This window comes from Podarcis melisellensis (genome assembly GCF_964234715.1).
Source record: "Podarcis melisellensis genome assembly, chromosome: 4".
In the NCBI taxonomy this organism is placed as follows: Eukaryota; Metazoa; Chordata; class Lepidosauria; order Squamata; family Lacertidae; genus Podarcis; species Podarcis melisellensis.
The window spans coordinates 21,945,809-21,959,787 of NC_138531.1; the positions used below are offsets into that span (position 1 = coordinate 21,945,809).

Sequence of the window (13,979 nt, forward strand, 5' to 3'; positions counted from 1 at the left end):
AGGAGGCTTTACAGTGTGCCTTCTCACTGTGTGGAGACATAAAGAGGAATGTCCTTTCACTCAGAACTGGTCAAGCTATTTCATCATAATTTGTGAGTAGGTACAGTGTCTTGAATTCAGTCTACATATAGACTCAAACATACGCTAATTGAGGGAGCTAACTAACACTAATCTCCTGGTAATTTAGGATGTTGTTAACTGGATATTAAAAAAAAATAAAAATCTGACTGGTACAGACTTCCTTTTAAAAATAAGTCAGGACACTCCAGCTTCTACAGCTACCCATTAAGACATTGAAACAAGAAGCTTCTGTCCCTGAAAGAGAAGGTATTGTGTATTGCAAAATAGGGTTGTGTTGATGCACAACACGTCTTTTTTTTTTTAGCGCTGGCTCCTTTTGCGAGCAGTGGGATCCTTCGTGGGCCTTGGTGTCCCGTCTTGGTTTTTTTAGCGACTTTTTTTTTTGCGGGCGCCACGTGCTCCAAGTGCTGGTACCCAGTCCTGTCCTGAAAGGCAACCTTCCATAAAAGGGCAGCCTTCTGTAAGAAAGGTCAATAACTCTGGGGAACCATAGTCCGGCCCCCAACAGTGCCTGAGGGACAGTGAACTGGTCCCCGTTTAAAAAGTTTGAGGACCCCTGTGTTACAGTATCTAACAGAAATGTAAACTCATCCTTGGTATATGTGGTTTTCACACTTTTTCCAGGCCACGTGGATCCTTTGCTCATTTGCATCCTTGTGCTTCCTGCATAAACAGCTGTGTTGCATCAACACAACCCTATTTTGCAATACACAATACCTTCTCTTTCAGGCACAGAAGCTTCTTGTTTCAATGTCTTAATGGTGTGGAGCCTGTGCCGCACGCCATTTTGTCACCCCGCCCCTAGGCTGGCACTGCTCCCCACGCACCCACCTTCCTACGCCGTGTCTGGTTTACCTCAGCGTGCGGGACTGACTGAGCAGGTGGCAAGGTCTTTGGGTGGGTACTCGGAAAAGGAGCATGGAGGAGCTTGAGGCAGAGCTGCCGCCGCTTGAGGCGCTGAATGGGAACAATGGGAGCACCCGCCCAAAGACCTTGCCGCCCGCTTGCAGGCCGGATTGAGGAGCCTGGTGCACCGGATCTGGCCCACGTACCATAGTTTGAGGACCCCTGCTGTAACAGATCCATTGATGTTTATTTTGCCAATTTAAAATTCACGTTCTGTTTTGTAGGAACAATTGGATTCTTCGCATGCTTCTGGTTTGTGACCAAAATATACAGCGTTGTAAAAGTGGATTGAAGAAACTGTAAAATATAGGAGCCATCATCCTAATATAATGATACGCTTCTGAAGAAGAATTTAAGCTTTATCTGAAGTATTGACTTCTGTACCTTGTGAATGATACTGAATATACATTTTGCCCACCCAAAACATTTGTATTATAACTTTGCAATTTGTTTTCACTTGGGTGTTCTTACTGAAGGTTGAAGTTAAATATTGTATGCGTTTGTAAATGTTGCTTATAGTAGAACTTTTAAATTCTAAATGACTGGCTAGAAGTGAGTACATTACAGAATTTTTAATGATACTTCTAAATAAATAACGGGTGTAAATACAGTTTTCTAGGCTTGTTGAGTGGGGTTAATTATCCCCCTGCCCCATTGAAATAACTTCTTTCTATCATGACTTGGAAAGTTGACTCGTGTGTTGCTTTTGATTTTCTTTTCCTGATTTTTTTTTTTATATATATTGGAGTTATGGCCATAAATCCACCTCACTTTTTCTGTGACTTCATTAGGTTCCAGTGTTGTTGGCCTTTGGAACCATGTGCCTCTTGAGTCTTGGGAATCTATCCATTCATAATTGTAATAATTACTATCAACATTTTCAGTGGATCATCACATATTATAAATAAACCCATGAAATTTTGTAAATACAGATATATTGATATGTTTTAAAAATATGTAGATTATATTTGTTAAATTCTAGGTTGGTTTAACTTTTTTGTTTGTTTGTTAATCTGCTCTACCCTATATAGATGTAACTGTTCATAACTGCACTACACTGTCAGTTCTAATCCGCTAGCGTAACTAGATTGAGACTGGATAATATGTTGAGAAGATCTGCATACAGAGAAGGAAGACGCACTGTCAAGTGTGCTCACAACAGATTTTAATGATTCATATTATGTAGAATGGATTAGGGGGGTTGGACATACACAAGCAGAAATGCCATTTGTCTTGTATTAATAGAACGGTTCAATTTGGTAGATGTGGAATTGACATTAACCCATATGCATCCTTGGAAAAAAGCAATGGAAACATGTTTATCATGTTGAGTTGGTTTGAGTTTACGTTAATGCCTGCATGTCTCCCACAAGAGCATATCTGCAACCAAGTTAAACTGCATGTTTTGGGCTCTGACATTCTGATTGGAGAAAAGAACCTATGTTTTTTCTAATACATTCTTTCTAAAGATCATAAACTAATGCTTGAATATTAAAATCCAATAAAAGTATCTTTTGTTAATAACTTTTGAATTTGGTCTTGTAATCTAGCATTACAACTCTGTAATTAAACTAGGTATGTTACAAAAAGCAAAAAAGAAAACATGCAGCAAATGTATATTCTGGTTTAGTGAACAGCCAATCTCATACTTTGCTCTATAGTGTAGGACGGCTGTGGAGGGTTCCCTCCCTTCCTTTAAGTCTTAATTGATGGGGAAAGTGTGAATCACTCTCTGCTTCTTACTGGAGCTGTTTCCCTTTGCATCTATGTGGCAGTTTGTTTTTATCTTGCTTTTTGGTTTCGACCAAACTGGTAAAAAATAGTACACAAGTTAAACTCAAACCACCAAAAAATCCCACTGGCCAAGCAGTATCAAACTTCGGTCAAATACCAAAAGTCTGTCCTAAAACCTAATCCAGGCTTCCTCAGACTCGGCCCTCCAGATGTTTTGAGACTACAATTCTCATCATCCCTGACTCCTGCTCCTACTAGCTAGGGATCATGGGAGTTGTAGGCCAAAAAACATCTGGAGGGCCAAGTTTGAGGAAGCCTGACCTAACCGAACATAATTTGACCATGTTCATGAATGCAATGAGAAGACCTGGTGGGCTACCCTAGGGAATGTATTCCAAAAGAATACCAGGCTTCTCTGTTGCTGCCCCCAACCAATTGTTCTGTTCTATCAATATCTTGCTATACTTAAAATTCTATCCATTTCATAGCCGCATCCTTTCCCCATTTCTGTCCTTCTGCTCCTTCTGTTTGTCTTGTTCCAGCCATCATTTTCATTTCAGGTCTTTATCCTATCCTGTCTGAAGAAACCTCCCGACCCCTGGGCTCCCTTTGCCTCTTGTGTCTTCCTTGGAAACCTTGGAAACATGTTTTTCTCATATGCATTAGAGTCATGTAAAGTCAGCATTACCATCAAGTTGCCAGTTTTATAAGTTGGAGATAGAGCTGTGTCACAAGTGAGAAACTAAGCTTTGCGTACTTCACAAATCAGGTTTTCTGAGGTAAATTCTTCTTTTCCAGAATATGACTTAGGTGCACTCTGGGAGGTGAGTTACATCTCCTTTAAAAGGTATAACCTGAGTTCGTAGGAGAGATGGAAATGAGGGGAGACCTTTGAAAATTCTGCGGATCGTTTTGAGATCTTTTCAGCCACAGAAGTTCTGTTGTAAGAACCCAGCTATATATATCAGAGGCCTGAACAAAAATATTTGATGAAAAAGCTTTTAAGAATTAAAGAAAAGTTTTCACCCTACCAACTGTCACCAGGGATTGACATTTTAGAAGTGTTTCTGAAACTTAAAGTGTGACATTACTTTTTTCCTCCTCTTCTAAAAGCCTTTTAATTTAATTCTATTTGCATCAAATACAATGTGAAACACTGACTTTGTAACAAGGGGGAAATGAAAGAAACGTTTGAAGGAGTCTTAAATGCATTAAATCTAAAACAGCTATGTTCCTAGCATACATTAAACATTTTCAGGAACTTCAGAAATGTGCATATAAAAAGAATATCATGAGGGGAATAGGCACAATTACTTCTGGGTGTTCAGCCTGTTGATTTGACAGGATATATAAAAGCACTCATCAGGTGAAAACAAAACATTTGATACCAAAATTGTGCTTAGTCTGCTGGGGAAAAAGTATTTCATGTGAAAATGACACATAAAGCCTTTCTTATCAGGAAATCACTTTACTGCTAAGCCATCAGGCTGATCTGTGGCATGTATATGTGAACAGTAAACCTGATTCTGATTTTGGTTACAGATCAACATCAAAATAGAGATTGCGTCAGTCACATTTACCAGTCTTATTTTTTGCATTCTGCAGTTCCCACCAGAACAAGCATGAAAATCAAAAGGCAAAAAGTTCATGTTATATTTTACTAAGAAATTCTTAGGAGAAAAATAGTTCTTTTTAATCAGGCATTCTAAGATTACAGATTTCCAAAATTATTTTCAAGTGTGTATCTGTTTACATCCAGTGCGTTCCCGCAAGTTTGGGAAGCGGTGTATGCATATTAGCCATTTGCTGTACCTGTCATTTCTTATAAAATGCTATACTCAAATGCATCTCCCCCCCCCCCAAAGCTTCAGTTTGAAATGAGCAAAAGAATGACCTAACTGCATTTTAAGCAGGTAATGTGTACACAGCCTGGTATCTGTCTGGCCCGAGAGACAATGGAGTGCACCTCAAGGGGTGGTCAGATCTCTGGAGACTCACAGTGCCTGCTGTGGCTGCAGGGACCGGTAACTTGTAACTACTGCTTGCTGTGTTGTTTTTGCTACATTAGTAGCACCGAAGTGACCTCTCCAGGGCGTAAGCCTAGGCAGTGAGTATGGAGGTCCTGGGCTGCCCAGACGACCCCTCGCCCCCATCCTCACTGATGTGATTCAGAGGAAAGCAGAGCAATACAGTGGTACATGAGCAGAACGCAACCCACGTCTGCACATGCGTGGGTTGCGATTTGCCGCTTCTGCGCATGTGTGCGATGTCATTTTGTGCCTCTGCGCATGCGACGAAACCCAGAAGTAACCCTTTCCGGTACTTCCGGGTCACCGCGGGATGCAACCTGAAAACGCTCAACCTGAAGGAAACGTAACATGAGGTATGACTACATTTAACACCAGCTTGGCTGCAGGAGTTGCCGGAAAGAGACATACAACAGTCTTAGGGATTCCACTCCACATTTGTGTAGGCTTTTCTCCTTAGCCTTTTCTTCACTTGAAGATGACCCGCAAGGCTGCGGAGAATTTTGGCACGTGTAGCTTGACATAGCACAATATTACAAGAGCAATGCAGTGGGGAGGGCAGGGAGATGCTCCCTGATTTTGGAGCTCTGCAACCTGCTGCTCTTAAACCTTCCTGCCATTATGAGATATGTGGGAGCCCATGTTTAGCAGTCAAGAGGAAGGACCTGGTGCCTGGTCTTCATCAAGGTAGCAGAGGGTGATTTTAAAAGTAGTTTTAAACCCAAGGGTTAAAAGTTAAATAGGCTTGGGCACAATGATGAGACCAAAACAAAATGGTGTTCCACAGAGAGCAGCAAAAAGCAGAGAGGAGACAGAAAAAAATTAACACACTGGCCAGGGAAAATAAATAGATAATATGGAAAAGCTGGAGATGGGAAATGGAAGCTTAATATACAAAGAAAAGAGAACAACATTAGCATCAGCTGCTTTTCTATTCCTTCCATAATTTCATAGTAAATAAAAATACAAGGATTGAGAGGTTTTTTTATGGCATTTGTTTAGATTAAATGACGTGACTTACATTTCAATATGATAACAATTTTGGAAAAAATTGCACAGAATCCGTATCTTCCTGCTACAATGGCACACTACATGTGTGCTTTTATACCAAATAATAAAATACTGTAGTACAGGAAACTGACACCATTTGAATAACGAATAACGGAAGAGTCAGACTCAACAAAGGGCAGGTTTCTGTGATTAGACACAGATAATACAGAAAGTCTGAAATATGTATGGGAAGCTAAGTTAGGCATAGAAATAGGTGAGGTGCAATGGAATTTTAAGTGCCCCCCCCCAAAAAAAGACCAAGAACAGTCTGAGAATGGGTGAGAGAAAATTAAAAATAGTCCACCCAGCTGTAGTTTAAGGATGCTGGAAGTTGTAGCTCTGTGAGGGGTAAACTGCCCCAGGATTCTTAGGAGGGGGAGGTGTACTTTAACTGTATGTTGTGCATGCAGCCCAAGTATTCCATTTTCTGACAGAATGGACAGTTACAAACTTGTGACTCACCTGGTGGCCATTTTGAAGAAGGGGATGCAATAAATCCCGCAAGTAAGTACATTAATACAGTAATGGGCGAGGCAGCCCTACAAATATTTGGGACCCAAGTTGTTCTGGGTTTTGTAAGTAGCCGTCTGAACAGAAACATTCTTGGGGAAGCGTTTTAGCTCGGTTAGAGGATCTGGCTTTGCATGCAGAAAGCCTGAGGTTTAATTTCTGGCATCTTCAGGTAGGACCAAGAGAGACCCATGTCTAAAGCTCTGCAGAGCCTCTGCCATTCACTGTAGTGAGCTAGATGGGTGAATAGTCTGACTCAGCTTATATTCATATATGACATCAACTGCTTATATTCCTATATTACATCAACATGGTCCCCAAGAGAAGCACTGCTTACAACCCTTTTGGCCACATCCTGCTCTCAGCTTATCTTCACAAGCAGCCTCTTGCAGAGAGCATTACAGTAATCTAAACATGAGGTTAAAGTAAAGGTAAAGGGACCCCTAACCATTAGGTCCAGTCGTGACCAACTCTGGGTTGTGACGCTCATTTCGCTTTATTGGCCGAGGGAGCCAGCGTACAGCTTCCGGGTCATGTTGCCAGCATGACTAAGCCACTTCTGGCGAAGCAGTACCTATTTATCTACTTGCACTTTGACGTGCTTTTGAACTGCTAGGTTGGCAGGAGCAGGGACCGAGCAACAGGAGCTCACCCCGTCGCGGGAATTCGAACCGCCGACCTTCTGATCGGAAAGACCTAGGCTCTGTGGTTTAACCCACAGCGCCACCCGCATCCCAAAACTAGAGCTCAAATAAGCTGAAAACAGGCCCTCCTTTGCTACCTGGGATTCCAGGAATTGTGCCGAGTTGAGGAATACTTTCAAGCTACATGCTGATGTTTCCATCGGCAAACTACTTCACCCAGAGTACTAGACTTGATTGCCACAATCCTACACATGCTTACTTGGGACAAAGCCTCCTTGAACAAAATGCAACTTGTTTCGCAGTAAACACGCGTAGGATCAGACTGCAACTATGTATCCCATGCAAACTTTTTACAAAGGCTGTTCTGCCTTTCTTGTCCAGATATCAATAGGTGGTGAATATCTCCATGGTGTGAAAAGCTTCGCTTGCTGATTTCTGTGTATCAGTCTGTTCTGACGGAACAAGAAGCACCAGGCTGCTAATATGACTTTATGTTTGTAACACAGCTAATTCACTGTTGAAAAAGGTGAGCGCAGAAGCACCTTGCTTTGCCATTCCATTATTTTAAATACTTTCTAAGTTTTGAGGTAATATTACTGGTGCTTCTATGTACTACCAATGCACAAGGTAAAGCTGGACAGGAACAGGAAAATGTTTCTCCTTTGAAGGTTCTGTATTGGAGCTGTTTCCAAAGTCACTTTTCAACTCAAAATGTCAAAAATATTTTCAAGATTGACCTTGGCAGCTGTTTGTTTCCTGATTTGGAACCCCCCCCCCCAAAAAAACCCGCCAAATAAAATATCCACTTACAGATAGTCAGGTGTACGTCATTCTTTGACTGCCAAGATGCTCATTTCTCTTTCATGATTCAGAATTAATAAACATCAAAGAAATGTTAATATGAAGCTGTCTTAAGCCAACCTGAGGCAGAACAGGAGGTCATTTCATATTATATTCAAAGCCCAATGTTATGATTTGTGTTAATCTTTACCTTCGAGGTTCATTAATAAATTCCCTATTAATATTCCCTGCACTCTTCTTTTGTTTATGCAAGACTAACTGCATCTATTTGCAATTTTGCAAACATTTCTAAAAATATGAATACAGTGGTACCTCTGGTTGTGAATGGGATCCGTTCCGGAGGCCCATTCGCAACCTGAAAATAACGCAACCCGCGTCTGCGCACGCATGGGTTGTGATTTGCCGCTTCTGCGCATGAGCGTGACATCATTTTGCACGTCTGCGCATGTGCGAGCGGTGAAACCCGGAAGTAACCCTTTCTGGTACTTCTGGGTCGCCTCAGGACGTAACCTGAAAATGCGCAACCTGAAGCAAACTTAACATGAGGTATGACTGTATATACGAGTTCTCTGCTTGCTTCCTGATAATCTCATTTGAATAACGGGGAAATAGATTATTATTTTATTGCTTGACCCCCTGATTGTTCTTACAAACAAACATGTAAACCAGTCCTTTTAGCTTAAAATGGTATAAACCATGAAGGATCCAATCCGCTATTCACTTATGATCAGCTCCCTTATTGTTTGTTTGGATGGCTCTAAAAGGGTTTTTTCTTTCAGATTTCTTTTAACTGAGGGGGTAGATTAGGTGGCCTTTTTGTGGAGAGGCTGACAGAAATAGAACTGTTATTTTATTGTTGAATTTGAGTGTTCTAGATATTTTAAACTGATTTTTAATTCGCTGTACATTGTATGCCACATTGAGAAAATACTGCAGGTTGAAAGGTGGCTAACAATATTAATAAAATAAGTCCCATTGGGCTAAGTGGAAGTTAATTTTATGAATCGATATCCTTTGGACACATAAAAGTATGTACCTTAAATTATTTGTATTCTACATGCTCAAAAACAACTTAAACTTGATGTTACGTTAGGAATGCAAGACTTTACAATGATTCTAGTGGTGTTTCCAGATGGAGGTTTATTGCTGCACAGGTTTTTATGCAGGTATCATAAAAAAATGGCAGCCTACACTCCACTCCCCCAATTTAAAATGGATTTCCTCATACAGCGAAAAAATCCACGAAATAGGTTTTTAAAAATCCATTACACATCTGCAGGCAGTAGTAGTATGGAAGCTTGATATTGTACTTTTCGAAGTTGGTGGTTTGCCACATCTGTACTGATGCTTCAGTTGTTGTTGTTGTTGTTGTTTAGCCGTTTAGTTGTGTCCGACTCTTCGTGACCCCATGGACCAGAGCACGCCAGCAACTCCTGTCTTCCACTGCCTCCCGCAGTTTGGTCAAACTCATGCTGGTAGCTTCAAGAACACTGTCCAACCATCTCGTTCTCTGTCGTCCCCTTCTCCTTGTGCCCTCCATCTTTCCCAACATCAGGGTCTTTTCCAGGGAGTCTTCTCTTCTCATGAGGTGGCCAAAGTATTGGAGCCTCAGCTTCAGGATCTGTCCTTCCAGTGAGCACTCAGGGCTGATTTCCTTAAGAATGGAGAGGTTTGATCTTCTTGCAATCCATGGGACTCTCAAGAGTCTCCTCCAGCACCATAATTCAAAAGCATCCATTTTTCGGCGATCAGCCTTCTTTATGGTCCAGCTCTCACTTCCATACATCACTAGATGCTTCAGTAGATGGCCTCAAATACACCTGTACTGTATTTCAATTTGTTCCCCACCTGAACGCAGTCATTTGTTTTCAGAAGCCCATATGATACGCATTGCCTCTTTTTACCAACTGCTACATGCTGAAGGCACTTTCAAATTTCCATAACCGAGGAGGAGCTGTTCTCGCAAGACCTCCCTCCACTCGGAGCATAGCAGACGACCTCCGAACTGAGCTACTCCTTTCCCGCCCCCGAAGACCTTTCCGACGACTAGGCGCCCCAGGCCCCGCCCCTTTCGAATGTCGGGACGGGCCCTCACGCGCGTGTAACACGTGAGTAGAGCTTTCCGACGACCCAGCGCTCCACGCCCCGCCCCTTTAGAACGCGGGTAACTTATCCAAACGCGAGGCGACAGAGAAGCGGCTTCCCTCCGCTCAAGTCCTCCGCCAATGGGAGGCGGACGTGGGCGGAGCCCGGAAGAGGCGAAGTGCGGCGACGATGGCGGCGGCGTTCGGGCTGCGGCGTCTCCTGGCGGCTGGTCAGAGCCTGAGCAGGCGGGGAATGTGAGTGACGGCGACGTAGGGAGGCGGGAACGCGCTCGCGCGCGTGGGGGGGAGGCATTGCTCCCTGAAGATTGGGGTGGGGGGAATTGACGGGGTTGGGAAGAAGTTCGCAGAGCACTTGCTCTCCTCCCCGCTTTTTACTGTAAAACACATTCACACGTGCACACACGCACACGCGTCTCTTGTGTTGCCAAGTTCCGAATAGCTACGTGGTCTGGTCAGCGTTCGAAAGTTGGGCTGTCTCTTAGAGAGGGAAACAGACAAACAAAACAAAACCCCCACAGCCCTCTCTTCAACCTTCATTAAGGGCACTGAAGGGGAAAGGGGCGCCGTGAGTCCCGTAACAACATCTGCAAGCGCCACAGGCTCCTCATCCCTGCTTTCAAAGAAGGACCGTCAACCCCTGCAAGGAATAACAGCAGCCTGAGCTTACTAAGTAAATCCACCAGAGTTCAAAACATTACAGTCTTCTTCAAGGTAGGGCTGTTGGGATTATTTCATAGCCATTTAAGTGGGATTTATCCCAAAGTGCTAAATTAACAGGATTTAATTTAGTATGTATGTTTTGAGGACTTCTACGCTACTCTTTTGAGTATGTAACCTCTGAAAGCAGTTTACGAAATGTTGAGCTGGTAACAGTAGTGATAAAGGTAAATACAACGTCCAGAAAAACTCATTTGTCAAATTAAAAGTCCAGGACCAAGGTATTTACTGTAGTGAGCATTGAAAAGGCCAACTTCCTTAGGAAGTGAGTTCTGAAGGCTATCACAAGGCACCCTTGGCCTCAGTAGGTGTGGGGACATGCAGAATACCTCTGGTTAGGATCTTGATATACAGTATGGGCAAGTTTTTTGGGGGGGCGGTGACGGCGGGCTCGATGTCACTGTTTCACTCTCACACCCGCTCTCAGTTATGTTGCCCCCACCTCCCTGAACTACCCTGAATAACACCAAACATTAAAAATAAGCACATCTTACTCTGATAAAAGGAAGTCCATTAAAACCCAAAGGTTGAAAACAAATGCTAACTATCCCAGAGAATCTGTGGGGGACCTTTATGAGGGGATAACCAATAAGTTGGAGTCTCAAACAGGTTCACTTTAAATAAATAACAAAATTTATTTTTAAAACCAAGGTTGCAAATAACACACTTAGGTTTCTTCACACAGACAATGTTAATTGTGTTTTAATTAGTTATCAGGTATTTTGGCTTGCTTGATAGTTTGGTTCTTTTCTGAGGTAGCACTTTCTTTCAGGTAAAGGTAAAAGTACCCCTGACCATTAGGTCCAGTCGCAGACGACTCTGGGGTTGCGGCATCTCAACAATCCCAGCCTCTGAGGTACTTTCTTAAGGGCTCACCACACACTGCTTCCTTCACTGGGTTTTGGGAGTCTCGTCTTTCTTCAGAAGAGTCTCTCCCCTCCAGACTAGCTTGATCCCCAAGTACAGTCATACCTCGGGTTGAAGTTGCTTCAGGTTGAGAACTTTCGGGTTGCACTCCGTGGTGACCCGGAAGTAGTGGAACGCATTACTTCTGGGTTTCGCCACTCGCGCATGCGCAGATGGTCAAGGTGACGTCACACGCATGCGCAGAAGTGGCGAATCACGACGCGCAAACATGGGTTGCGTTTACTTCAGGATGCGAACGGGGCTCCCTCAGTCTTCCAGCTAAATTCGGTCCTTTCTGTCGAGGAGCCAGCGCTTCTGTCTCTCGCCAGCATCTCCATCTGTGTACGCCTTGCGCCTGTTTGCTTCTCCTTCTGAGAGAGCGAGAGAGAAGCCCTGCATACTGGCTCCTCAAGAGAAAGGGCTGTTTGGAGATAAAGAGAGAGATAAGAGATTGAGGAAAAACAATTACATGTTCTACAAGTCGATCCCGATTGACCTGTTGGACAATGGTGCTAACGAACACCAAACATTAAAAACAAGCACATCTTACTCTGATAAAAGGAAGTCCATTAAAACCAGTATCACTGAGACAAGTGCTTTGACCCCCAGCACCTGTAACGTTGTAGGCCTTACCTGTACAGATGGTCATTGTCATACTATGATGCCGTTCTGAATTCCATGCTTATAAAAGGGAGGAGTTTGATGAGACAGAAAATTGTGTTGGAATTTTGGGTTTATAATTCATTCAATATTTTGAAATGTGGTTGAAGGTAAAGGCTGGATTCTTATTATTGACAAATTCTTCACCTACAATGTCAGAAGACAGAAAAAGAGCTAGTGGAGCAAGCTTAATGAAGGCTTTAATCCCACATGTGGTTTCCTGTAGGGCTTTTTTCCCCATTCATTGCCATTGTGTGAGAATGAGGGAGGTGTTCATAGTGAGTTCCAGCACCTCCTTATCTAGAAAAATAGCACTCACTGGTTGCCAGGGCATAACACTCTGGCATGGATCTAAAGGTGGGTGGTTTTGTCAATTTAGGTTCTCTCAGTTTCCCGTGTCAGGGGACACGGGTGGCGCTGTGGGTAAAACCTCAGCGCCTAGGACTTGCCGATCGCATGGTCGGCGGTTCGAATCCCCATGGTGGGGTGCGCGCCAGTCGTTCAGTCCCAGCGCCTGCCAACCTAGCAGTTCGAAAGCACCCCCGGGTGCAAGTAGATAAATAGGGACCGCTTACTAGCGGGAAGGTAAACGGCGTTCCATGTGCTGCGCTGGCTCGCCAGATGCAGCTTGTCACGCTGGCCACGTGACCTGGAAGTGTCTGCGGACAGCGCTGGCCCCCGGCCTCTTAAGCGAGATGGGCGCACAACCCTAGAGTCGGACACGACTGGCCCGTATGGGCAGGGGTACCTTTACCTTTACCTTTACAGTTTCTCTTTCTTCCAGTTTTAAGTTTAATTCTCCACATTTCTGGACCAACCTGTGATATATATATATATATATATATATTTGCTTTCGTAGATTTTCACGGGTACAGGAATGCAGGTTTTGGTGTCCTCGGGTGTCTTCCCGTGTAAAAGTTGGGGTGTCTAGGCGACGTTTCGACGAGGTCTCACTCGTCATCTTCAGGCTGGTGCTTTCGGCTTCTTGTTACTGGAACAGAGCAGGATCTCAGTGTTTGAGTTCCTATAAATACTGTTGAGGGGGTGTGGTGTATAGCCTCCAATGTTCTGGGCAGAGAGGAAGTTCCCAGGCTAGTGTGCCTTTTCTTCTTTTGTTCCTTAATTACTTGAGGGATATCTTGAGTGATTTCTTGAGTGATATCCTGAGTACCACTTAGGTGGGTCATTAGGTGTGGATTAGTTGCTAAAGTCTTTGTGTCTTGACCTCTTGAACTTTGTGAAGAGTTTTTCTGAGAAGATGGCTGTACTGCACTTAGTTGTGCTCTGGCTTGGCTTCGTGTATAGGGGCGAGCTGTGGTTTTGTGGCCTGTGTCAGCCAGATCTGTGTAGGGATTGCAGGGGGGTGCAGCATCCGGAGGTGCCACCATGGTTTGGCTACTGGATGGTGTCTGTAATTTATCTGTGGAGAGGGTCTGGGTTTGGGTCTGGTGTGGTTGATTGGTGATGGCGTTCTGTGTGCCTCTGGATCTGGTGTCAGTTTTTGTGGGGAGGGCTAATTTCCAGATGTCTGGCAAGCGGGATGTGTTGGAAAAGAGAGGAAGTTTTTTCTTCTTTTTTGACGGCATTCTTTTCCAACACATGAAAGAAACAGGACACGAAATTAATTTTGCAGATTCCAAATTGCTCTTTAACATGGAACATCACCACAAGAGAATAATCATGGAAGCCATCGAGATAGAGAAACACCCTCACAACATGAACAAGCGTGACGACACATCCCGCTTGCCAGACATCTGGAAATTAGCCCTCCCCACAAAAACTGACACCAGATCCAGAGGCACACAGAACGCCATCACCAATCAACCACACCAGACCCA

General features: G+C 43.7%; 2 protein-coding genes across 4 annotated transcripts in view; both read left to right on the forward strand.

Moving 5' to 3' along the window:
* TM9SF2 (transmembrane 9 superfamily member 2) overlaps positions 1 to 2,511 on the forward strand; it is a 33,351-nt gene extending 30,840 nt beyond the window's left edge. For both annotated transcript variants that reach the window (XM_081908212.1, XM_081908213.1), the window contains exon 17: positions 1,212 to 2,511. In XM_081908212.1, the coding sequence (XP_081764338.1) occupies positions 1,212 to 1,279 (68 nt within the window). In that variant the 3' untranslated portion in view covers positions 1,280 to 2,511. The remainder of the gene's footprint in view (positions 1 to 1,211) is intronic.
* A 7,443-nt stretch (positions 2,512 to 9,954) lies between these two features.
* The window catches only part of CLYBL (citramalyl-CoA lyase), a 183,172-nt gene continuing 179,147 nt past the window's right edge, over positions 9,955 to 13,979 (forward strand). Inside the window, exon 1 of one of the 2 annotated variants that reach the window (XM_081908259.1) lies at positions 9,955 to 10,092. In XM_081908259.1, coding sequence (XP_081764385.1) covers positions 10,028 to 10,092 — 65 coding nt within the window. In that variant the 5' untranslated portion in view covers positions 9,955 to 10,027. The remainder of the gene's footprint in view (positions 10,093 to 13,979) is intronic. The other variant, XM_081908260.1, reaches the window with a different exon arrangement.